The sequence below is a fragment of the Uncinocarpus reesii genome, genomic scaffold, assembly GCF_000003515.1.
Source record: "Uncinocarpus reesii 1704 scaffold_3 genomic scaffold, whole genome shotgun sequence".
Classification (NCBI taxonomy): domain Eukaryota; kingdom Fungi; phylum Ascomycota; class Eurotiomycetes; order Onygenales; family Onygenaceae; genus Uncinocarpus; species Uncinocarpus reesii.
Window position 1 is genome coordinate 1,553,882 of NW_003052498.1, and position 24,939 is coordinate 1,578,820.

The 24,939-nt window shown below is 48.2% G+C and overlaps 6 protein-coding genes and 1 non-coding gene across 7 annotated transcripts; 3 read left to right on the forward strand and 4 right to left on the reverse strand.

The window, feature by feature from the left end:
* Positions 1-1,930: 1,930 nt before the first annotated feature.
* On the forward strand, positions 1,931-11,620 carry UREG_05306 (uncharacterized protein; the record flags this gene model as incomplete). The annotated part of the gene is made up of 5 exons (XM_002584571.1): positions 1,931-2,003; positions 2,076-6,766; positions 6,864-9,473; positions 9,528-11,142; positions 11,196-11,620. 5 exons carry the CDS (start codon positions 1,931-1,933, stop codon positions 11,618-11,620), a joined length of 9,414 nt encoding a protein of 3,137 aa, XP_002584617.1.
* A 532-nt stretch (positions 11,621-12,152) lies between these two features.
* On the reverse strand, positions 12,153-14,477 carry UREG_05307 (uncharacterized protein; the record flags this gene model as incomplete). The annotated part of the gene is made up of 1 exon (XM_002584572.1): positions 12,153-14,477. One exon carries the CDS (start codon positions 14,475-14,477, stop codon positions 12,153-12,155), a length of 2,325 nt encoding a protein of 774 aa, XP_002584618.1.
* Positions 14,478-14,941: 464 nt separating this feature from the next.
* UREG_05308 (superoxide dismutase) lies at positions 14,942-15,883 on the forward strand (the record flags this gene model as incomplete). Its single annotated transcript, XM_002584573.1, has 4 exons — positions 14,942-15,086; positions 15,193-15,599; positions 15,662-15,729; positions 15,796-15,883. The coding sequence occupies 4 exons, from the start codon at positions 14,942-14,944 to the stop codon at positions 15,881-15,883; spliced, it is 708 nt and encodes a 235-aa protein (XP_002584619.1).
* Positions 15,884-16,507: 624 nt separating this feature from the next.
* UREG_05309 (uncharacterized protein) lies at positions 16,508-19,391 on the reverse strand (the record flags this gene model as incomplete). Its single annotated transcript, XM_002584574.1, has 4 exons — positions 16,508-18,646; positions 18,697-18,944; positions 19,029-19,235; positions 19,298-19,391. The coding sequence occupies 4 exons, from the start codon at positions 19,389-19,391 to the stop codon at positions 16,508-16,510; spliced, it is 2,688 nt and encodes an 895-aa protein (XP_002584620.1).
* Positions 19,392-20,568: 1,177 nt separating this feature from the next.
* On the reverse strand, positions 20,569-21,412 carry UREG_05310 (uncharacterized protein; the record flags this gene model as incomplete). The annotated part of the gene is made up of 5 exons (XM_002584575.1): positions 20,569-20,633; positions 20,704-20,812; positions 20,863-21,052; positions 21,123-21,181; positions 21,239-21,412. The coding sequence occupies 5 exons, from the start codon at positions 21,410-21,412 to the stop codon at positions 20,569-20,571; spliced, it is 597 nt and encodes a 198-aa protein (XP_002584621.1).
* A 1,106-nt stretch (positions 21,413-22,518) lies between these two features.
* On the forward strand, positions 22,519-22,800 carry UREG_05311 (uncharacterized protein; the record flags this gene model as incomplete). Its single annotated transcript, XM_002584576.1, has 1 exon — positions 22,519-22,800. One exon carries the CDS (start codon positions 22,519-22,521, stop codon positions 22,798-22,800), a length of 282 nt encoding a protein of 93 aa, XP_002584622.1.
* Positions 22,801-23,412: 612 nt separating this feature from the next.
* UREG_07968 lies at positions 23,413-23,510 on the reverse strand. Its single transcript has one exon. It is a non-coding gene; the product is annotated as a tRNA-Asp (tRNA).
* Between the last annotated feature and the right edge of the window lie 1,429 nt (positions 23,511-24,939).

Consider the following 24,939-nt stretch of genomic DNA (forward strand, 5'->3'; position numbering starts at 1 on the left):
GGGTCTTAACCTACTCCGCGCCTGGCTGGATTATCAATCGACTACCCCTAAACCCACTGGCCAGATACATTTCAGCTTTCTCCATAGGAACCGAGTCTTCTACTCCGTGCTCCCGAGCAATGCCAAAGCTAGAAATATTAGTTATTTATAGCAACAATCTGTCATCTACCCAGCTAAACCTGGGGAGATACTTATCAATCACTATCAATCGGTAGTGAAATTTGGCTGGGGACCACGCTCAACGGTATGGCTCGCGCGAGATATGACAAGGCATGTACATGCTTTGCCGGCGGTGGTTTGAATCTAAGTAATTAATAGTTTATTAACTTGATCTAGATATATATGGCGGTCTGAGTGCTTGGTAGCCTCGAAATAATAAATAACCGCAGTTCCGACGACGCCCAGCGTGAGGCTGACATCGAGAATCACATTGCACGACAAGACCCATCACACCGTGGTCACGGGATCAGCCGAACCCGCCTTGAGAGTTTTCAAGGTGGCCGGCTTGGATGAAAAACATTTGTGTTTAGCGTATGAACCGATGCGGGAGCCGCTCTGGATACACCAAAAGGTTTTAAGGACCAGAGCCTCCCCTTCCAAATTGTAAAAGCTTACATTCTTATCCTCCTTGCTGGGCCTGACTACCTTCACTCGAGTTTTGAATTTTGTCAGTTGTGTGCTTATCTGACTTCTGAGAGAAGGAAGGCCGCTCATCGGCTGATGAAGCATCTGATTTTCAAATGAGAAAGGATTTCAGTGCTACAGAGACCCAAAGACTAGTACTAGCATTTCTCAACTACTCAGACTCCAACCAGACTTCCCAACCAAAATTCAGAAGATACTGATAGAAGTTACAAGATTCTGGCATAAATGCCAATGAAAAATCCAGGAGCAGGGAGTTGATCAGGGAAACAGAAAGATCAACTCCATTATACTACTGTCTGGAGTGCTCTTTCACCATCAAGCCCTGTCATGCCCTTCCAAGGTCATTGGTCCAAGGAGACTAAAGCTCATGATAGATGAATCATTACCAGCCCTGGGCCTAAAAGTCATTAACTGAGAAAGAGATGCTTAATGGGCATGGGAACAAGATAGAAAACTATTGTGATTACCATAATGCTCCTACTTTTGTTAGCTAGAGTGATAGCAGAAAGGGGGCAAACATTCAACTCCAGAATGTTGCTCGCCAGTTTACCTTGTCTGCCATGCAGTACAATAACCTGCATGTAGATTCCGGAAGATGATGGTGCAGAATGTCCCAAGCTGTAGCAGAGCTATATTCACCTTCTTCATATACTGTCTCCGGCACATTGTTTCACCCATTCCATTGATAGAGCCTAAGCCTTTGATCCAGGCTCAAATTGGCTGCATTCCCTTGCAGATATCAATGCGTTGACAGTACCTGGAAAAGCGCAGTTCCCGTGGGAGTTGGCAAAACAAAACTTTTACTAGCTTCCATTCATCTTTGGCTTGCAGACTGTTTTGAAGCAAAAACAATTGTATTATGATTGTGAGTATATATACTCCGTATAACTAATAGTTTTGGGGAGGAAACATTCTTGACGTTGCGGGCGGGCCAAGTCCATTGGCTGGACTGAGCAAACCTCACCAACTTGGCACCTTCTCCGATTTACGTCACCAAACTAGCTCAACGCACAATCCGGGGCGACAAGCTCGTCGTGCCTGTGGAGTGTTACCAGCTGGGTTCAATTGAGCATGCAGTCATCAACCCTTGGATCGCCTTTTGACATTTTAATTGCCACTGCATTGACGCAGCAAGGTTTCTCTGCTCCCTCCTACTGAATTCTAAAGCTGTGCGTGTCAGGCTGATAGAGGGACGTGACTCTATGGTATGGCAATGGGCAATGCGTCTTGATGAGCGTATCCATTGACGCCTCACAATTCCTCATATACTTAGGCTAACCTGGGCATGTCCTTTCTAGAACACTTGACGCCGACCCCAACCTCGTTTACGCCAATGCCCGCGCCTGTTGAAACCAAACGTTTCAACAGATCGCCGTCATATCCTGCGCGCATCCTTCCCGATTGACCCAATGTTTTTATCCGCTAATTAGTTCAATACTTCAAGATGCTGGAAGGCCTCGTGACGAACCTGCTCAACAGGTTCCTGGGCATGTACGTTAAAAACTTCGATGCGACACAGCTGAACGTTGGAATATGGTCCGGAGATGTAAAGCTACGAAATCTCGAGCTACGTCGAGACGCCCTAGACCAGCTACACCTACCCCTAAACGTCATTGAAGGGCACCTTGGGCAACTCACACTGTCTATCCCTTGGTCTAACCTGAGAGGAAAGCCCGTAAAGATCGAAATTGAAGATGTTTTTTTACTGGCGGCGCCGAAGGAGGACGCCAGTTATGATCCGGTGGAAGAAAAAAGAAGGGCGCATGAGTTGAAGATGGAAAAGCTGGAGAGCGCCGAGCTGCTCAAGGACCAGCGCTCAGAAAGCATGAGCAAGGAAGAGCAAATGAAAAACCAGAGCTTCATGCAAAGCCTAGTGACTGCTATCATCGATAATATCCAAGTGGTCATTAAGAATGTACACTTTCGGTACGAAGATTCTATCGCTGTCCCGGGACATCCATTCGCCGCGGGTATAACCCTCAAGGAGCTCAGTGCGGTAAGCACAGACTCTGAATGGAGGCCCACCTTTATTCAGTCTACCTCCGAGACAAGCCACAAACTAGCAGTATTAGGCGCTTTGGCTACCTACTGGAATACCGATGCAGAGTTGTTTAGCCAGGGAAGTAGTGTCAATGGTGAGGCGGTACCGGTATCTCAAGAGGAGCTAGTGGACAAATTCCGCAAGGGGATCGAATCCCATGACAATGGCCAGTATATATTGAAACCGGTTAGCGGGAAAGCAGGGCTTGAGATGGACAAAACTCTGAGCACCGACCGTCCAAGGGCAAAGGCTAAATTGATTTTTGACGAGCTTGGCTTTGTCGTTGACGATCACCAATATCGTGATGCTTTGATGCTCGTTGACCTCTTTCATTCTTTTATCCGCCATCGAGAATATAAGCAGCTGCAACCAAAGTGTACGCCAAAGGAGGACCCTCGCGCTTGGTTTCAGTTTGCTGGCAATGCTGTCCTTGGAAAGATTCATGAACGGAATCGACGGTGGACGTGGGATTATATAAGAGAACGAAGGGACGACCGCAAACGATATATTGATCTATACAAGAAACAGAAAAGGAATATAACCCTCTCCGCTGACGAAACCTCTGACTTGAAACGCTTGGAAGAGAAATCATCATATGAAGACCTCAGATTCTGGCGATCATTGGGAAGACATCAACTCAAAAAAGAACATGTCGTCGCTCCGAAACAGCCGGCGCAACAAACCTGGTCAGAATGGATCTGGGGTTCTAAGAAACAAGAAACTGACGAGACCACAATGACCGAAGAGCAGCGAAAGGAACTATATGATGCCATTGACTGGGATGAGAAGAAAGCCATCACTCAATCCATCGACGTACCTCGAGACTCTGTGAAGCTCCTCATTGAGTCTAGCCTTAGGGCAGGTAGTTTTACATTGAATCGAAACGAAGGTGGTAAAGTTGAAGAAGTTCTCAAGCTTGTCTTCGACAATTTCAAGGCGAAAGCGTTGCAGAGGCCTGATTCATTTCTTGCGCAAATCAACCTCGGAGGTTTGCGACTATTTGACAGCACCACAGAAGGAACACTTTTCCCGCAAATAATTCGGGTAAAGGATGCTGTCACTCAGGGCGACCTTGATTCTCCTGACCTTGAAAGCCTTGGATCCGAAAGCGAGGACGTTGACCTGGAGGATAGTTTATTCTATTTACAGTTTGAAAAGAACCCTCTTGATGGATCCGCAGACTCGGCTCTCACAATGAAGCTTAAGAGTATTGAAGTCATTTATAATTCGCGGGTTTTGGTTGAAATTGTTAACTTCTTCCGGCCGCCTGAGCGCCATATGGAATCGATTGGCGCGCTCCTGGAGACTGCCGGTGCAACGGTTGAGGAAATCCGCCAACAAACCCGAGCAGGACTTGAATTTGCACTGGAAGAACACAAAACCATCAATGCTCAACTCGATATTCAGGCTCCTGTCATTATCATTCCAGAGAGCATCACCAGTGAAAGCTCAACCTGCCTGATTCTTGACGCCGGTAATGTCCGCGTCCGAAGCGAACTTGTTAATAAGGAGACCATGAAGATGATTCAAGGGAAGCAAGGCGTGGAATATAGCGAAAAGGACTATCTACAGCTTGAAAACTTGATGTATGACAGGTTCTTGGTCAAGCTCTATTCGACACAAATATTAATTGGCCCTGGAATTGAAGCAACCCAGTCCCAACTCGCTCCTGGCGCGGAATCCAAGAATTTCCACATCATGGATCGGATCAACATAGATTTTGTGTTTGAACTGTGCATTGTGCCTAAAACAACGGATCTCGCGAGAACACGCCTCTCAGGTCGTCTGCCAGAGCTGCACGTTTCGATGTCAGATACAAAGTATAAAAATCTGATGAAACTGATTGACATCGCCATTCCGCACTTTGGCGACGACGCTCGAACGGACAGTGCCAATGCAGAATCCGAGGAAAGGTCCTATGAATCTCCGGCTCCAGATGCGCGTGCTAGGTCATCTTCAATACAGCTGGCAACTAAAGAACTTCCAATCATTGAGCATGATTCTGAGTCTGATGTTGAAGACACGGATACCAAGGAAATTCAGAAATCGACTAAAAAGCCGATCAACCTCCATCAGCGACAGTTCGAGTTCAAATTCACTGTGGACAAACTCAGGGGCTCGCTCTATCGATCGGATCCCAGAGACGAGGTGAAAGATAAGTTATTGGTTGAGCTAGTGGCGGAGCATTTTCAGCTGGATTATTATCTTCGGGCTTATGATATGATCGCCGAAATTGTGCTGAAGTCCCTTGCTGTGGACGACCATATCGAACAGGATGCGCCTCCAGAATTCAAACAAATAATATCTTCCAAGGGTTTTAATGCCACGGAGGGAAGAAATTTGTTTGAGCTTAAATTCATAAGAGTCAATCCAGACTCCCCTGAATTCGTGAAGGTTTATGAAGGCACGGAAATGAACCTGGACCTCTCCATCTCCACGATTAATCTTATCGTTACTCGGAGAACTCTCCTAACCCTTCTTGATTTTATCCTTATAACGTTCACGAATCCAGGGCAACAGAATGAGAGCCAAACTGTAGCCCAAAGACAGGCAGAACCAAGCAAAGAAGGGGCGCAGCTAACAGCTGGCCCTGGGAAAATCCGTATTAAATCCAGGCTGGAAACCATATCCTTGATCTTAAACGAAGATGGCGTCCGCCTTGCAACGTTGAGCTTAAACACGGCTGATGTTAGTATATTCGTGGCCGGCGAGGCCCTTGCTGTCAAAGCTAGAATCGGCAGCCTCACCATGTTTAACGATATCGGTGAGACGACCACCCGACTTTTAAGCATCGAAGGCGACGACTTTGCGGATTTCCGTTATCAAACGTTTGACCCTAAACAGGATGACTATCCTGGCTATAACTCTGAGGTGATGCTCCGGTCAGGCTCGATAAAGATCAATTTCATTGAAGAACCGTACCGAAGGATTATTAACTTCCTGGTCAAGTTTGGGAAAATGCAAGCAATTTTTAATGCTGCACGCCAGGCTGCTGCCAACCAAGCAAGCCAAATCCAAGAAACCGCGTCTTTAATGCGTTTTGATATTATTGTCATGACGCCTATTCTGGTATTCCCGAGGATTACTGACGATGACCAACCGAAGGATTTCGTCACTGCTCACTTAGGAGAAATATATGCGAACAATAAATTCGAACGGCTCACCGAAGGGGATACGGCCGGTAATCTAAATTGTATATCCGCAGGTGTTAGGCATATTCGCTTGACTTCGAACTTCTATTACTCACCTGAACGCTCTGAGGAATTGGAAATGATTGAAAAGGTAGACTTGGATTTCAACATTCAGTATTTAGCCCACCAGGCGCATATATCTCGGCCGGACATCAAGGTCGAAGGTTTGATGTCGCCCATGAACTTAAGAATATCCCAAACTCAACTCAAGTTTCTAATAGAGTTGTCAAAGACACTCCCTGCAGCACTTACCCCGGATCAGGACCAGCAAGAGCAGGAAGCGGCACAAGCACTTCCAGGTCTAACTGGCAGTGAAGTAGAAGCGACTGAGCAACCGACCCAACCAGAGGAGTCTCAAAGTGTCTCGCACATGGCACCGGAAATTAAGCCCGAGCCAGAAAATTGGGTGCAGCTAGACTTTACGTTCAAAATCGACACCGTGGGATTGGAATTGATCCTTGCGAAGGAAAATGAGCCAGTTGGCTCTCTAGATGAAGCCAGTCTTTCCAAATTCTTCCTTAGCAACACAAACGTTAAGCTCCAGATGTTGAGTGATGGATCTCTTGAATCCGAATTGCTCATCCACTCGTTCAACGTGCGAGACAGCCGCAAAAACGAGACTAACAAGTACCGGAGAATTATGTCGTTGATCAACACGGATGTACAACAGCAATTCATGGCTAGTTTATCTATGTCTGGCGGTGCCGAGCGGAAGATTATTGCTATGCTCACAATTGATAGCCCTAGGGTTATTTTCGCACTTGATTACCTCTTTGCATTGCAATCATTTGCGACTGCTGCTTTCCAGCCAGAGCTTGAACCGGCCGAGGAGCTTTCAGAGCTCTCTGATGAGGAATCTCAGGATGCATCCAACAACAGCGGTACTGTAGTAAGCTCAGGAGATGTGGTGTCGAATGATACGCTCGCTCAAGACGAGGGGACTTCAATGCCCTATTTCTTTCCGGGTAAATATCGTGGATGCCCAGGCAATTCTAGTCGCAAATCCAGCAATCTCGAACTCTGAAGCAATAGTTCTCGGAGCAAAGCAAATGCTACTCTCTCAGCAAAATGCGTCAACTTTGCAAATATCTAAGATTGGAATGTTCCTGTGCCGAATGGATAAGTTTGAAACGAGCCGACTTAGAATATTGGATGATTTCACTCTAGAGCTATCCATGGATAGTCGATCGAAAGGACGGGGCTGCACAATGACAAGAATTGACGTGCACGTTGATCCATTGATTCTCCGTTTATCACCTCGAGACATCGTCCTTGCGATCCAAATTATGAATAAGGCCTCTGAAATGACTACATCGCCATCACCACCGGAGCACAGCAAAGCTACACCCAAAGATAACTCTTCTCAAACTACAAGGAGAAGGTCAAGAGGGCTGTCGCTCAGTGGTGGCCAACTGGCTCTCCGCCCTAGTACCACTCCTACTCCAACGGTGCAACAGTCAGCCATAATGAGAAAAGAAGAAATGTCGATTCAATTCGACGGAGTGCGAGTAATCCTTATTGGTGATTTGCATATGCTTCCACTTGTTGATTGGAGAGTAAAGAAGTTCGTCGTCGACGTTCGTGACTGGTCTGGAAACATGAGCGCGGATATGACATTTGACACTCTTGTAAATGTCTACAACTTCTCCAAATCAGCTTGGGAACCACTAATCGAGCCATGGCAACTGGGATTCCACATGTCAAAGGAATTGGCTCCAACCGTATTGTCCGTGGAGGCCTACTCCCACAAAACGATGGAGCTCACTGTCACTTCGGCTACAATAGCATTGGCTTCTAAGACGCTCCAATCTATATCCACGACGGAAGATGTCTTGTCGAAACCAAGGACTGCAGATGCCCCATACAGGATCCGGAACCAAACTGGCTTTGATATTCGGGTCTGGGCTGATCTCGGCAATGGTGAAGAAGGGCCAGCCGCACTCCTGAGTGATGGCGAAGAACATCCATGGAGGTTTGAAGACCCTACTACGATGCGTGAGAGCTTAGCCCCGGAGGGGAGTGTTGGCCTAGTTGGGATCAGACTGGAAGACAGTGGATTTGACAGCATCGACCGTATTCCGTTAATTCGAGAAGGAGAGACACTATATAACCTGAAACCGAAACAAGACAAGATACTGCACCGATTACTCGTCGAAATTAGTCTTGGATCAAACTATGTCAAGTATATAACCTTCCGGTCACCCCTTCTCGTCGAGAACAAGACACAAATACCTCTTGAAATAGGTGTGTTCAGCCCCGAAGAAGGACATCTTCTGAAGATAGAGAAGATCCTTCCGGGAGATAGCCGGCCAGCTCCTGTTGGCGCAGCATTCATGCGCTCCCTCCTCGTTCGTCCGGATCAAGGTTTCGGCTACGATTGGTCAACTGAGAAGTTGTTCTGGAGAGACCTCTTGAAGTTACCTACGAAAACGCTTAAATGTAATAGCGAGAGTGGACAACAAGCACCCCCGTTCTATTTCCGGATGCATGCCACCTTTGACAAGGATGATCCGATCCACAGTGTCTATCCTTATATGCGCATTCGACTTTCCGCTCCTATTGAAATTCAGAATTTGCTTCCATACGACTTCAAATACCGTATATATGACAGAAACACCCGCAAAGATTGGACAAATTTCCTTCGAAAGGGTGGAACTAGCCCCGTCCACGTTGTTGAGTTGTCCCATTTGTTGCTTCTTAGCATAGACATGCAGGACACGGAGTTCCGACGTTGCGAATTCGCCATTATCAATGGGACGCCACAGGATGATTTCCGTAGGGAACATGTTCTGTCTATCCAAGATGACAAAGGCGTCGAACTAAAACTAGGGCTTCATTATTTCGCGATTCCAGAAAGCGGTGGATCGTTCAAAGTGTCAGTCTTCAGTCCATACCTCATATTGAACCGGACCGGGTTAGATATCAATCTCCAAAGCAAGAGCATGTTTCAATCTGCGAGAGCATCAACGGGTCGTGCAATTAAAACGGACGTATCCAATGGCGTTCGGAAAGCTGTTCCATATATGTATTCCTATGCCACAAACGACCGCAAAAATCGATCCATTATTAAGATCGAGGGCTCTTCCTGGAGCAAACCACAAAGTTTTGAGGCCATTGGAAGTACTTTTGAGGTTCTTTTACCTGCTGTTAGCGGCAAGACTGAATACCATGCTGGAATATCAGTTGAGGAAGGGGTTGGCAAATATAAGATTTCAAAAGTCGTTACGATTGCACCTCGTTTTATCTTGAATAACAAACTAGGTGAAGACCTTGTTGCTCGGGAGCCTGGGTCCTCTAACGTTCTCAGGCTGAAGTCTGGCGACTTTGTTCCTCTCCACTTTCTGCGACAACATGCCGAGAAACAACTGTGTCTCTGCTTTCCCGGAGTCAATAATCAATGGGCTTCTCCATTCAATATTTCTGACCTTGGGACTATTTATGTGAAACTCGCTAAAGCCAACCAGCGTCAAAGGCTTCTTCGGATCGAGATTCTCATGGAGGCGGCGACGATATTCTTACATATAAGCCTTGAAACTCGACATTGGCCTTTCTCGATGCGCAATGAGAGTGATTCTGAATTTCTCTTTTATCAAGCTGTACGTTTCAATTCAAAATTACGAATTATCATTGCTATACTAACGCTTTTATAGAATCCGAATGTCGCCGAAGACGAGGAAGACCGAACCAGTGGCTGGAGACCGATACGTTATCGCCTTCCGCCGAGAAGCATTATGCCATATGCCTGGGACTATCCAGCGTCGAAGAACAAAACGCTAGTCCTTGTCTGCCGCGGAAAAGAACGATATGTTAAATTAGCTGAGATTGGTAACCTGATACCGATGAGAGTTCCAACGTCACAAGAGGATGCCCAGTCTAAGATCATTGACCTACGAATTGAAGCCGAAGGGCCGACGCAGATTCTGGTGCTATCGAATTATAGGCCATCCCGGAGCATTTATCGTCAACAAAAACCTACCACCTCGCAAGGCAGTGTCTCTACGGGGTTCGAGGTTAAGGAAATTAATACAGATGTCACCTTCAAGGCGCAACTTCGATTAAGCGGCATCGGCGTCTCACTAATCAACAAGAAGTTGAAAGAGCTTGTCTATGTCACCTTCCGCGATATTGAAGTCAATTTCAGCGAATCGAAGTTGTATCAAACAATTGGCACAACAATAAAATGGATACAAGTTGATAACCAGCTTTACGGTGGCATATTCCCAATTTTGCTTTACCCGAGTGTTGTCCCAAAGACCGGTAGAGAAATGGAAGCCCATCCCATTTTCAACGCAAGAGTCACCCGGGTGAAAGATGATTCTTATGGGGTCTTATATATTAAATATGCCTCTGTTCTTTTACAGCAAATGACCCTTGAACTTGATGAAGATTTTATTTTCGCCGTTCTTGATTTCGTGAAAGTTACGGATATAACCCCCAGTGAGGATTACGAAACGCAGTTTGGCGACGAGATTGGTATCCCAGAACCAAAAGGAGACGAACAAGGCACGGGAGTTTACTTTGAATTACTCCATATACAACCGATGCAACTGGACCTGTCATTCGTTCGTACAGAACGTGTTAATGTGGAGGACACCGTCGAGTCCTCGAACCCACTGATGTTTTTCGTCAACGTGATGACTATGTCCATTGGAAACGTCAATGACGCCCCTGTTCGATTGAATGCGTTGATTCTCGAAAATGCCAGAATATCTCTCCCTGTTCTCCTGACGAACATGACCAATCACTATACTCAAGATTTTTTGAGACAAGTGCACATCGTGCTTGGATCCGCCGACTTTTTGGGCAACCCCGTGGGCTTGTTTAATACAGTCAGCTCTGGTGTTGCAGATATATTTTACGAACCATATCAAGGACTGGTGGCTGATCGACCTAACGAACTTGGCTTAGGTATTGCCAAGGGTGCTACATCTTTTGTGAAGAAGTCCGTATTTGGATTATCTGACAGTCTCACCAAATTTACTGGGAGTGTTTCGAAAGGACTTGCTGCAGCTACCCTCGATAAAGAATTTCAGGACCAAAGACGAATGTCCAAAGCTCGAAACCGGCCTAAACACGCCCTCTATGGGATTACCGCTGGCGGAAGTGCATTCGCTTCAAGCATGGCAAGTGGAATCGGAGGTCTAGCCCGCCATCCTCTAGAAGGTGCTGAAAAAGAAGGATTCCCTGGGTTCATGAAAGGTGTCGCGAAGGGTGTATGGGGTCTAGCGACAAAACCAGCACTGGGTGCATTTGATCTTGCTTCCAGTAGGTCAATTCTAATTTAGGGATGACCACATCACACTAACAATAAATCACAGATCTCGCTGAAGGTGTTCGTAACACCACTACCGTTTTCGATCCTGAGGGCCTGGACCGTGTCCGTCTTACCCGGTTCATTCCCATGGACGGCATTGTGCGTCCGTACTCTCAACGCGAAGCTCTTGGGCAATTTTGGCTTAAAACCACGGACGACGGAAAATACTTCAATGATGACTATATCGCACATCTAGAGTTTACCGGGAAGGATATGCTCGTCCTCTTGACTTACAATCGGATCATGCTTGTTAGATCGAAGAAACTAGCAACGGAATGGGATATCAAATTAACCGATATCCAGAAGATCTCAAAGGAAAGGACAGGAATGGGTATTACCTTGAAGGGCGGAGCCAATGGTCCGTTCATTCCAGTTCAAGAGGAGAGCTCAAGAAATTGGCTGTACAAGCAGATCGCTATTGGTGCGTAAATCTTTTCGTTTTCCCCTTTTGAAAAGTGTACATGCTGACTCTGTGATGACAGCTGTCAATGCCTTCAATGAAAAATATAGCGCCAAGGGATAAACATAGCCCGTAACTATATATATGAATATCGAAGGGAAGTTATTTTATTGTGGTGGATTGTCCATTTAATGTTAATATTGTTATGAGCCTTTATGTTTTCACTACTCCTTGTCTACATTCTTCATATGCTTCTTCGGATTTCTTTCCTGGTCGTGCTAGAGACAGATTGATCATTTTATTTTATGAGTGCCATGACTTTCGATTTGTTTCTGATACGAGTGTATCGGTTAATTTTGTCTATATCTTTGTGAGAATACGATTTTCTTGGACCTACGGGTTTTAGATGTAACTAAATAAACAAGGTCAGACTGGATCAAGCCCTGTAAAAATCATCCTACAGTCTGGCCATGTTCAGCATAGACAAGAAGCAGCGTGGATTAAATACATTAGCTCTACCAAGTGTATCTAGTGTATCTCAAATCATCCGGGGATGTGGAATTATTTCCCCTCCGCTTTTGCTATAAGGTCATCATCTAAGCCAACCGGCTCCCAAATCTCTCTCGCTTTCCTATTTTGTGCCCACACCACATCTCCTTTAAGATACACTTGCACACCTCCTTTCCCACTGGCGCTCGCGGTTATTCTAAATAGCGGCAGCCCGCTTTTAACATGTGCTTCGCGAAGTGGAATCATGAGTAAGCCTTCTTCAGCACACCATTCTTCAACCATGTCCCTAAACGTGGGCTCTTCGATTTGCTTCGCTTTACGGGCAGGTTGATATGTTTGCTCTTTGGGATCTTGATCGTGCTTCTCGTGTATTTGTTTCTGCAGATGGTTCTGATGGTCTTTGACATCTGGGGGTGGAAGGTCCGTTCTCGCCTTCTCGCCCAGATCAAGGGCTAGATTCATCATCTCGAGACCTCGATTCCATTCTTCAACAACTTCGTTCACGGCGTTGATTTCTTCCGGTATCTGCGACTTCCACCACACCAGCCACTGACCTACTTCTTCGTAGGAAGGGTCTGAGGTTAACCAAAGGTGTAGAATAGAGAGCCATTTAGGAAAGAATTCGGCGCAGAGCAGGAGTGCTAGGACGTTGGGCTTGAAATAAGGCCTCCATTTCATCACATCTTCAAAAGCTGCTAGATCTTGATCTTGCGGATTAACCTCGAAGTTTTCCCGCATGTGCCTTGCTAACCTAGGGAGAAGGTGGTTTCTGAGAGACTTATCAAACTCAGAACCGAGTACATCTTTCCACAGGTCAATATCATTGAGCAGCCCTTTTTTAAGATCCCACTTGTCCAAAACACTGCGGAACTTGCGCTTCACATCCGAGAGGATACCACTGGGCGCCTTCGGATCTGTATGATGATCGCCAAGGTAGCGTAACCAATCGAACAGGAACCACGGAAATTGTTCTGAAGAACCGTTACGCCTCCTTCTCTTGGGTTTCCAGTCTTTTAATGCTGTGCTTAGTTTCGGAACAATAACTTGATCGAGGATATTTGAGAGGACAAATTGCGGGACAATATCCTTCCAAGCATCCACTAACGATGTAGCTGGAGTAGGCTCATTCACATCCCAATCGTTAAGTAAAACGGAGCGAACGCGAGGGAGCCAGAGAGTGTAGAATAAAGTTTCATAAAGAGTCGTGGACTTTCTGGGACGAAATTCCTCCTCGACATCCACATCTCCCTTCTTCGAATTCATAATACTATGAAGCCGTTGAATGTTGGAGACGAGATAATCCGGTTTAGTAAGGGGCTCCCATTCTTCCATTGACTGCCGGAAAAGGGGCTGAACAGCCGCGACGGCAATTTCCGATAGCGAATATTCATCTGCAATGTCTTGATACTGACTTGCAATGTCTTCCAATTGCTTCGTCGTCTGCTCCCATCGACCATCAAGACTGTCTTCGATGCTCATATTTTCCAAGGCTTCAACTGTAGTATGCAATGACGTTAACCGCTCGAGTTTCCTCTCCGTTTCGTCCATCTCTTCTTGTACCTGAGCTTTTTCCCTCTCAACAAACTGTTCCCTTTCAACTAGGCCTTTCCACTCATCAGCAAAGGCTTCCAGCTCATTGCGGGCTTTGCGGGCAATTTTTAGAGCTTCGCTTTCCTTCGAGCTAACAAAATCCACCGAAGTCATCAAGCCCGCTGTTGACGTAAGCAGCTTTTGCTCTTTCCCCGTTGCATCAATCAATGATTTTAAAACGTTAGGGATTTCCAAGCCAGCCGTATCGGCTTCAATCTCGCGTGCGGTTCTATATCTCCGTTTCGGGGGGGCTCTGGGCGTGCTTGTCCCGCTACCACTCTCGTCTTGCCTCCTGCGCTCTTGTCTGCGGCGCTGGCGCCTGTCAAGCTCCTCATCTGAACTATCTTCCACCGTCTCGCCTTTCCTGGCCGCCTCACGCTTCGCCTCCTCTTTTGCCTGTCGAGACTTTTCCTTTACGGCTCCCAACCCAACTCCCTGCGGTCTCAAAACATGTTCCACGGGATTGACGATACCCTGACCGCTTGCACCAAGACCCTGGCCTTCAACATATCCCATTTTTGCCATCATCCGGGCGGCAAAGGAGTTTGCACCCATAGACGACCCCGGTTTCCCTCCACCACCAGGCTTCGGGGATGAGTTGTTTTGGTTGCGCCATGACGGGCGATTCGCAGGTTTCATGGTGGTGGGAGGAGACGGTGAGCGCGACGAAGGTCGAGCAAAATTTTGGAAGCCAAATGCGGGCCTGTAGTCCTCGTCTTCATCGGATTCAACCGCGTTGAGCTTTCGTTTATGGCCAGCGAACGAAGGGCGATATGACGAATCCATTATCAAAAGTCTCAGGATCTAGGTAAACGACATCAAAATATATATTCCAAGTAGGCGAGAGGTCCTCTATCCCTGCACCATCTCTAGTTTCGCGGCCACAGTCGCCATGGGCCTCACGTCTACAGTTTGTTGCCGCTTCTGTCAAGAGAGCATGTATTACATAAGCTGACAGCTTTGCCGTCTTACATAATCAGAGTCGGAGATGACGTTTAGCGCCGTTTGGGGGTAAACAACCGGATTAGTCAACACCGACGGCTTCCGTCTCTTCTGCCCGGATTTCTGGAGACTGCACTCGATTCCATCGCAATCCCTTTGCTTGTCCTCGTATCTAAGTGGAAAAGGCAGCCCAATTGCACCTGTAAGTCCATTCCAAAGCTCTTCCCGCTTCACTAGCATTAAACTGACTGACTGAGTTCCAAGCCGATTCCTCCGAACAACTTATCAGCAGGCTCGCAGCTTACACCATGGCTACAATTGCCCTTCGCTCATCTCTGACGGGCACCACCCTGCGTGCCGGTGTCTCTACAGCTCGTGTTAACACTGCAGGCCTCTCAGGGATCGCCGGTTCTCGCTTCTTTGCTGCAAAGGCTACACTTCCGGATTTGCCATGTATGTTTATGCGCGTCTCGCAGCTGTCCAGTTCTCGATTCATGTCATTCCGATACCAGTTCATATTGGCGGCGGATGCTAATCCCCTTTTCCCGTGGATGAACAGATGACTATGGAGCACTTGAGCCCTCCATCTCCGGCAAAATCATGGAACTTCACCACAAGAAGCACCACCAGACCTATGTAAACTCCTACAACGACGCTGTCCAGAAACTCGCCGAGGCTCAGGAAAAATGCGATATCCAATCTCAGATCTCTCTGCAGCATCTGACGAACTTCCACGGCGGTGGCCACATCAACCACTCCCTCTTCTGGGAGAATTTGGCTCCAAGCAAGAACGGCGGCGGTGAGCCACCTAGTGGTTCTCTCTCCAAGGCCATTGACGATGCGTACGGCAGCTTGGATGATTTTAAGAAGAAGTTCAACACGGCGTTGGCGGGAATTCAGGGAAGCGGTTGGGCCTGGTTGGTCAAGGACAAGCAAACGGGGGACATCATGATCAAGACTTATGCTGTGCGTATATTTAGCCTTACGGCTTCCGTGCCGCGGTTTTAGAACTAACAAGCCTTCTCTAGAACCAAGATCCCGTTACCGGCCAATACACTCCCCTCCTTGGAATTGACGCTTGGGAGCACGCATACTAGTAAGCTCCCATACTCCTATGGAATTTCGTCCATGTCGAACGTGATTTCTGACTTGTACCGTCTAGCCTCCAATACGAAAACCGCAAGGCGGAATATTTTAGTGCTGTTTGGGATGTCGTCAACTGGAAGACAGTTGAGAAAAGATATGCCTAGGCCTGAAAGGCAAACTCAAAGTCTTTCGAAAATGCACCTTGTAAATTTAATTTGAACCGGAGATCTAACCGTGATGCTTCGGCGGGATATTCGGGCCTACTGTGTTATATATGATAAAAGAAGAAAAGATTGGTGTTTCTAATTTTTGGGTGACTTATCTCTACGAATAAGGAATTCCAATAACACATATATTGGGTTTAAGTCTGTCGAGGACAAGTACATGTCGGCATTATTATCGTGTTTATCTCGTAGCGTCGATAATTAACATACAAAGAAAGATCATTGGAGCTAAGTAGGAAAATCTAGCACTGCTGAAACTTGATTCGTAATGGAGCAACCACATCGAATAGTTGTGGGGACAAAAAGGAAAACCACAGCAAGGCAATCGTCAGTCATACATGGTAGTTGAAGGTAAAGAATACACTCGCCAGTGAAGAAAACGAATCGAAAATGGCAAAGGTCGTTAGAAGGATGCGCAACACCACGTCACCCAAAGGTCATCAAGAGTGGTGTCCGGTAAATAGGTAGGCAATTGGGGAAACGTCAAGTATTTGATATTAGAAGCTTCAGTGATGCTCGCAACGAACTTGGGACCCCAGGTCTCGCATTAGAATCAGGTAGCGCTCAGGATTTCGTAAGCTCCGCAGCTAGAGGATGCCGGGCCCGACGCTGGTGTGCATTCGGACCGTCCCTCGAGGAGCGTCCACCGGTATAAGAATCCGCCCGCGAATCCGGCCTGCCCACAAATCCACACGCTGAACTCGGCCGCTCGGGGGGCTGAGAGGATGGCCTGCCAGGCGATCCGGGCACAGTAGAGTTTTTGGAGCCTTTTAACCACCCCCAAAGGCCACTAGAGCCACGGCGGAAATGTCTTAGGTTCTCTAGGCTGTTGGATGTGCGTGGTCTTGAGGTTTCGTCGGGACCCACGGAGCTTCTGGATAAGGGACGGTATCCATTCGGGTTTCGTGGAGTTGTTGTGGGTGATGATTCCAGTCTCATGCTACGACGGCGGGCGGTGCTAGGACGTTTATCGTGGGGACTTCTTGGGGATGATACTGGCTCTTCGTCGACCGGTTCGGACGCCATAGGGTTGTTGTTTTTGGGGCGGTTGAAAAAGCGGAAAGTGAACCCTCGGCGCATGTGAGTTTTGGGGCTCACTGGAGACATTCTTTTATGTCGAGCACGTGTAGCTGGTATAGAGATATCCGCATCGAGTTGATTCCCTGGTTCATACATTCCTGAGGTTTCAACGCCATTATCCATGCCCGCCCTAGCGCTCCGGCGAGAGATAACATGTCTTGAGACAGGCAGCGCAGCTTCTAGCCAATCCTCTGGGCTCAAGATATCCGAATTCGTTGCAGCTCTGCTGCGTGAAGGATCTGAGAGAGCTGAATCCGATAATCTCGATCTTATAGAATGAGAATATTGAGGCCGAGACGAGAACTCGCTTTCGTTTGCACAATCCCAGGTAGAACCGCGATCGTTAGTGCCACGCCGGGTTCCATCAAGGCCAGAAGAGTGCGCATGGGGAGGTTCAGATGATTGGCGAATATTTCCCGGGGGTGGGAATACGCCATTGAGTTGAGCTTTGCCGTGACGTCCGACATTTGGGTGATTCCACTCAATACTATTGAACAATGCTGTATCAGCAGTGCTAGGGCGAGACGCCATGTTTACTGATGATCCAGGCCGGCCAACAGATTCATCACTGGTCACAGAAGAGAAAATTTGACCACGTCCATATAAGCTTCTTTCTTCAATGATGCTTGGGTTAGACCGGCTCCTGGGGTCAATGAAAGTAGTGCTCATGGTGTCAGGTGTGGGGGGTAGCCGTGCCCCAAATGCGGCATTGTTTTGAGTCGACCGTGATTTCGAGCCCTTCAAGTTACGTTTGGTTTCAAATGCAGCTCCAAGAATCGGCTGCTTTCGAGAGATGCGTAGGGGAGCCGGTGATTCATGATTAGTAGGTGTCGAGTCTCGTGTATCAGGCAAAGGCCCATCGGCTGGTATCCATTCCTCAATCCGCGAGAATCTGCTGCTAATGTCATCCGTGAATCCAGTAGTTTCCGTTTCCCGATCTGAGGATTTGATTGAACCAGTATGAGAAATTATGTTCCCACTAGGTCCGTCCAATTTTAGCGGGCTTGATAGTAAATCTAAATCACTGCACTCGCTCAGAGCACTTAACCGAGGCGAGTCCAGTTCTTCTGATTCACGCCCAGAGAATATGCTGAACGGACGGGAGTTATTTCTATCCTCGACGTAGAGGCTCCGCAATGCACTTGTATTCTCGCTTTCATCCTGGAGGAAGGATGGTTGTCGTCGAGAGTGTCGCACTGACAAAACGCGAGAGCGGCGTGCCATTGCAGAAGTTGTGCCTTTACGAGATGAGGACCTGTCTGGGACGTCGATGATTGGTATTACTTTTGGCGTCTGATTAATTTGGAGGGTCTCGGTAGATAACACCGCGTCAGGGTTGCAGTCAGGGCCGCCATGCTGCGCGGATTCCATCGCTTCGATTTTGCTTTCCAGGTCGCATATCAGTCCAACCGCTTCATAGAGGCCCCTATTTCGCTTTTCAAGCTCTTTTTGTAGTCCCTGATTGGCATCCTGTAACTCAACCTCCACAGCTTCAAGTTCTTTGACTCGCACTTCCAGCTCGCCCATCCGCTCCACTTTTTGTTTGAGAGAGTTTATATGCTCTATTCGGTGAACGATTTCGAGTTTCAAGTCGAATATTTCTTTATTAATTCTGGATACATACTAGGGGTTGTGTTAGAGCGCAGTTCTCGATGTCAGGAGTAGTTATTCACCTGATCCATTTCTCTGAGTCCCAACTCCTTTGGATCCTTCAAGCCAGCAGAGACAGCGTTGAGTAATTTGCGGTTCTTCTCCGAAGCCGGTGCGCTTTCTACAGTATCAGGGGCGGGCGAGGATCGGCCATCAGGGACAAGCTTTGACGTGCCTGGCGGACGCGACACGCGCACGGCGCGTTGCTCCTTGATCAAATCATGCAAAAGGGTAGAATTCGGATGTACATGGTGAGGGGTAGAGACGGATCCTAAGTCAAAGAAAATTACTATTAGCCGATTTCTTATTTCCGAGCCGCGTGAAGGTTTGCTGAGGAACGTTCGCACGGACTTACTCTTCGGGGTATGTGGCTGATGTGCCGCGGAGCGGTGACTAGACATGTTTCTCGAGTCTTGCCAACCAGTTAGACGATTTGGGACAGGTACGGTCGATGTGGACTGTATTATACCTGCATGAACGGTGGTGACGGAGCCCTTTGACAGACGGTGGGACGAACGTCTTGATTTCCGCTGCGCGACGGCTTCAGGGGTTACGGGCCGGCCTTTTGGCCAGTGACTGTTAGCTTGCGAAACTCGGTAATTCGGCCATGGATATGCCACTTACCCAGTTCATGTCGGCGATCGGTCACAGTCGTAAAGTGCGCAGACGGGGAGCTCGCGTTTATACCGGAGAGACGCCTCTGGGTGCTCGAATCCATGATTCGGGGATTTGCCAGGAAATGCGACGGGCCCGGGGGATCCGGGAGATGACGCGCACACTGGGCAGTTCTCCTTGTTTCAGTTGGATTTTGGCAGCGCAATGGCCATGTTGGAAGCTGGGAAGAGCTCCTCTTTGTAGAGTGAGGGAGTGCGCATTGAGCAATGGAGGTGAGAGTGACGGTGGTTGCCGACAGAAGGGCAGTGAATCGGCGACAACGCAACTCCGGGGGAGGTGTTGTGAGGGAACAGTCGGAAGATCAAAGAGATTCAAGCAACACAACGCAATGGAAGCTGAGCCCAGCGTTTCAGGGGCAGGCAATCACTTAGTTAACAAGTTCAAATGTGCTGAGAAGATGATGTGCAGCAGGCGTAGCGTGGTTCAGGAGGCTGGCGAACCACACACAAAGCGCACTCTGGAGTCTGACCCTCACGCTAGGTGCCGTGTTCCCCACCCTGCCCGCTCGTGTTTGAATGGCTTCTTGAGGCGCTGGAAAAAAGAACACTCGAGGTTCCACGAGAGACAACCCAAGAGACGGCCGGTTCTGTCGAAGATGGGCACCCTCGACAGGACTTTGTGCTACGACTCGCTAACTGATCACTGGCCCCAGGGATAAAAAGCACAGGGCAAGGCATGGAGCGTGCTCGTGAGACAAGATTCAGGGAGTCCTTGGAGCCACCAGCCTCCCGCACCCTAGTCGCCGGTTGAAAATCCCCGGTTGGACTGGACGCCATGCTTTAGAGGGACCATGGATGGTGCCAGCCGTGCCTGTCGATCAACATCAAAACTACAAAGTAGTTAGCAGTTAGGATGATCTCTTTGTTAGGGAATGCAGTACAGAATACAGATATCCAGTTGATCACTTTATTCTATGCTCATCTGGCCATCTTTATCTATGATTAACATATATCATAAAAGAACCCCTGGACCGACGTTTCATTATTGGTTCTCGGTCTATTGAACACCAATGCTCAAGCCCACTGTTTGCAGAGTCAATGCGCCAGAGTCATGCAAAGAGACGACGATCCAGCAGCCGTTTCCGACGAAAACTCGACTGTACTCCGTACCGTTTTCTTATCCCGTAGTTAAGATCCCAAACACCAGCCAACATGACATGCCACTCGTTTAAAATCATTTGACAGAGCCCAAAAAAAAAATCGATAAGAAAGGCTGAGTCGCTACTTCTTTGCCTCCCCTGCCCAGATACGCGTTTCTTTAGCACCGTCATGAGCAGCTCGAAACACTGTATAGCTCGATATCAGTTCTAAACGGAAAAATACACGTCGAGAAAATGCGGCTCTCGACACACTTACACTGTCGTTCCGTTTCATCGAGGCCACGAAGGAATTCGACTGCCCCTCCCAAAGCGCCCGTTGGATTATGGGCATGGTCCGCTATTTGCATTGCGCGCTGTTTGAAAGTCTACGGAAGAGTCAGCGCACCGTTGTCAACTGCATGAATACGTCGCTTACATCACTGAGAATCTCCACCATTTCCTCTTCCTCAAACAGCTGCAATATCTTCACCCCCAACCTGTAAAAGTGCGACGCCAAAGCACGAAGATCCACGGTCCGAGGATCAGCCTTGAGTGCGTTCATGACTGGTTCGGACAAGGCCTTGGGAATATCCAAAGTCACCAGCGGATCGGAGCCGGCCTTTGCTCTGCCAACAGAGAATACGAATGTTAGCATTGGTCCTCACAGTTGATATGTACAGAACCGCATGGTCGTACCCCACAGCAAGCATGACTCCCAGCCATAGAGGAACATCTAACCGGGTGCCAGTTTTGATCTACGGAGTGGGAGTCAGCAGTCGGAAAAGCTCTCTTCAAAACACACTATAACTTACATCTTCGCCCGGGTTCCCGTCGAGAAACCCCAGGGCTGGAACGTCAAGTTCAAACGTGCAGGGAAGTTTCTGGAATGCGGTATGAGGGATTAGCGCACAGCCGCCATGGTTTGTACAAAGTACGCAACCCACCTGGGCGTCTGTAAGAATCTCGTCGATATCGTAGTACGCCATTGCTGCGAAGTCAAAGGGCCTCGGCCGCTTCGATCCGAATTCTCGCGGTGACCGGAACTCCTCGAATTAGTTATATCTGGCGACGCGCCAAGTGCCGAAACGCGATATCACGTGCCCGTCAGGGCACACCTACAGTGCTCTCAACGGACTCCGTAGCTCACGAATTAATCCAGTAGCCGGACAGACCCTTTGACCTGACCGAGAGCAAGAAGACTATCGGGATACCGGAGAGCGAGAAGACACTTCTCTTGTAGCCGACATTAAAAAAAAATGATGATCTAGAAGAGGTGCGTGCTCTATCAAAGACTGCTGACGAGTCCGCTTATGGCGAGCTTTTGGGCTATGCCGCGTTTATTTGGGCAATCAACAGTGAAAAAATCGATTTGCTTGGAGTCTCTCCTCGGCTACGGACCAAGATTGACACAGGAATCAACAGCAGCGGTTCTCTTCGCGGCCGTCTTTAATGATGCCAAGGATTCGTTACGCATGTTGTTAAGGAGCTGGAAAATATTGGAGAGCCGCGAGGCAGAGCTCTCACATTCCGCTGCTTCGAATGAATGCAACAAAGTTGTAGGCTTTTTTGCCACGCGCAGTATTGACAATCATACCCGACGTCCGCTATTGGCTACCGCTATTAGCAGACGTATGAAGACTGACTTCTTCTTCTCGACTATGGAGCTACACTAAACCGAGGCTACCATCACGGTGCTCTCGTGTCTATTCTAGTTCGGAGAGCGGATATAAGTGCTAAATATAGGAGCGGGAAATTATCACTAGGTACAACCTGTGGTATTTTTGTTTCAAGAGGAGCCGATCCTGCAGTTCCCGGTGTGGCGGCTTTAAATGGCAAGAGCATAAAACTTAGAGCGTGGCCCGCTTCTTAAATCCCAGCCGTCAATATATTGGTTGGTACGGGTCCTCAGTTTGTGCGCACGGAACTCAGAAATGGCTTGCTTACTTCTAGATAACGGGGCCACGGATTCTTTTCAGGATCAGATATTAGCTGGTACTCAGGCGTCAACCATGGCAGGGATCCAGTCCTTGCTGCTATTGCCACTTGTGGCAGGACCCGTATCGTGGATCGATATATCCATCATGGGACCAGAATGGCTAACGCGCGGACTTTCATGGGCAATGCTCTTCGAACAGCAGCTCACCTAGGCCACCAAGAGGTTGTAAAGGTTTTCCCGGACAATGTATTTGACATCACGGCGCGAGTCAGGCCGTTTGCAGACGCTTTAGGGCTTGCTATCCGGAATTCCAAACTGGACACCGCTATTTATTGCTTCGGAGGGGGTGCCGCGATTGCTCACCTTGAGCCTAAAGTCTGGCTCAGGCTGCGGGACCTGATCTATGGGAGCATAGCTTTGATCACCACAGGGGTTTAAGGTTGACTTTTCGCTCCTGACCCCAGAAAAAGGTATCTTCTACCTCTTAACAAGGGGCGTTTGTCACAATATAGAAGAACCCTCGGGTTTATAGTTTTCGTAAAGGCAACCCCAGGCAAGGATGGTAGTTAGCGGGTTCATGGATATATAAGCCCTTGGGGTCATGGAAAGTCAATTGCATGGTGTGGGCGGGCAAAGTTCAGGCACCTCTCAGGGCCCGAACCAGGAACCATCGTATCTCATGGTAAAAGCAAAGTGAACCGCTAGCGGAGTTATCAATGCTGATGCTCGTCCATGTCTAGGTTCGACCGTCTACGCCTCTTCCGGGCGATCATTGAAATCCTGGATACACTCACATGTGTCACAAGACAAGCCACAGGATGGACGCAGGCTCTCGAGATTCTAGAAGAAGCCAATTTGTTCAAGGAAGAATAGTAAGGGGCCTGAAGCAGTCTGCGCTGGGGGATGTTGGGATTTTAAACCTCAAACCCATTCTCACACATCCGCACACAAAAAAAAGAGGAAGCACTTGAAAACAAAGGCCTGGGTAGAACGGTTCACTAGTCAACTAGCGGGCGCGCGAGGCCTTCTTCCTGAGAGCGCAAAAAAGGACTCCGGAACAGGGAGTCGAACCCTGGTCTCCCGCGCTTGTTGATAGTGTATTTCAACAAATTGACAAGCGGAAATCATGACCGTTAGACCATTCCGGATTACTAATGGGCGCTTCTAGAGGAGAGTCGGCTCTCAAGGGTGGAGTGGGAAGATAACTCGTGGTGAACTAGTTAGTTTCTCCCACAGCCATAAGACCCCATCAACAGATGAGAGAAGTCCAAAGAACTACTGTAACTTACTTGACACTTCATGATGGGGCCCCTTTTGACTAGCTTCTTTCCGGTTCCGAATGGGACGATCCCCCAAAGCGCGCCGTTTTCATTGCCTGCATGATTCATGCGCCAGAAATGCAGAAATGCGATCCCCGAATCAGTCTGTCTCCTTACCAGCTCTCGATTTCGGTCGAACGCCCGGCGCTTATGAGTTAGGACCTCAATTTTTAAGAGGCCACCGGAAATCGTGACCTACCTAAGAAATTAAATGGCTGCGTCACCTCGTCATGAGGGTACATCCATCCCATCCTTCATGTTATATAACTAACCATTATGCTTCAACCCGCGCAGGATGTTTCCACCCGTCGCAGTGTACGGCAGATGCGAGAGGAAGGGTGCCTATGGCTCGGACCGCCGTTTTCAGAGGCCATAGAAACCATGGCTGGCTGCTTGATGAATAATATGTGTCATGAAAGGACATTGACAGGCCCTTCAACTAGCACAGCCTTGCAGCCTTGAGCTGATAGGAATCAGGGATAACCGTCCTATTGATTGAACCAAAGGAAAAATATCTGCAGTGGCATTACTCAGTGGGATGTTTTATGCAAGAGCGAGCATGTATTATATGGAGACTAGAAGTGTTTAAACTATATCATCAGCATTGCGGCCCCTTCCATCCCTCTAACTTCCAGGAAACACCACTCTTGGTGAAGGTTTCTTTTTCCCGGCGACATTGGGCCATTGCCGGAGGTGGTCTCTAGATTCCAGGGGACATAGCCTCTGAATCGTATAGCTTGTCCTGGGGGAGCACCACCCTCCGATGTGTTGAGCAATCAGGGCAGGGAGTTTTGTCGAATCGGGATTGCAGGATGTGAGGGTGGGCGTGAACAACGGCGGGCCGTGGGCGTGGAGGGAGATGATGACCTATTTGGCGCCGGGTTCTTGCTCTGCCAAGTCTTTCGAGGGTGTCGCTGCGCCGGGGTTAACTAACTAGTTAGTTATTTAACTACGGAGTACGCAAGTCAAAATGAACCTTTGAACACATCAAACCACTGCGCATATACGGAATATATATTAAAATACTCCGTCCTCGAATCAAAGATCCTTCTTCCCTTCCCTCCTCGCCTTTCCACCTCCCTCCTCGCCCTATCAAACGACTCTCCTCTCCGCTCAGGCCCTTTGCTTCCCAGCCATCACCAGCTCTGCGGTATGTGTCCAGGATTACTTTTCCGGGCTGGATCCCAAGTCTGAAGAACTCTCTGCCGTGTATTGCCCGTTCCCGGGATGTTTCCTATTCGCGTTTCATCGCCTGATG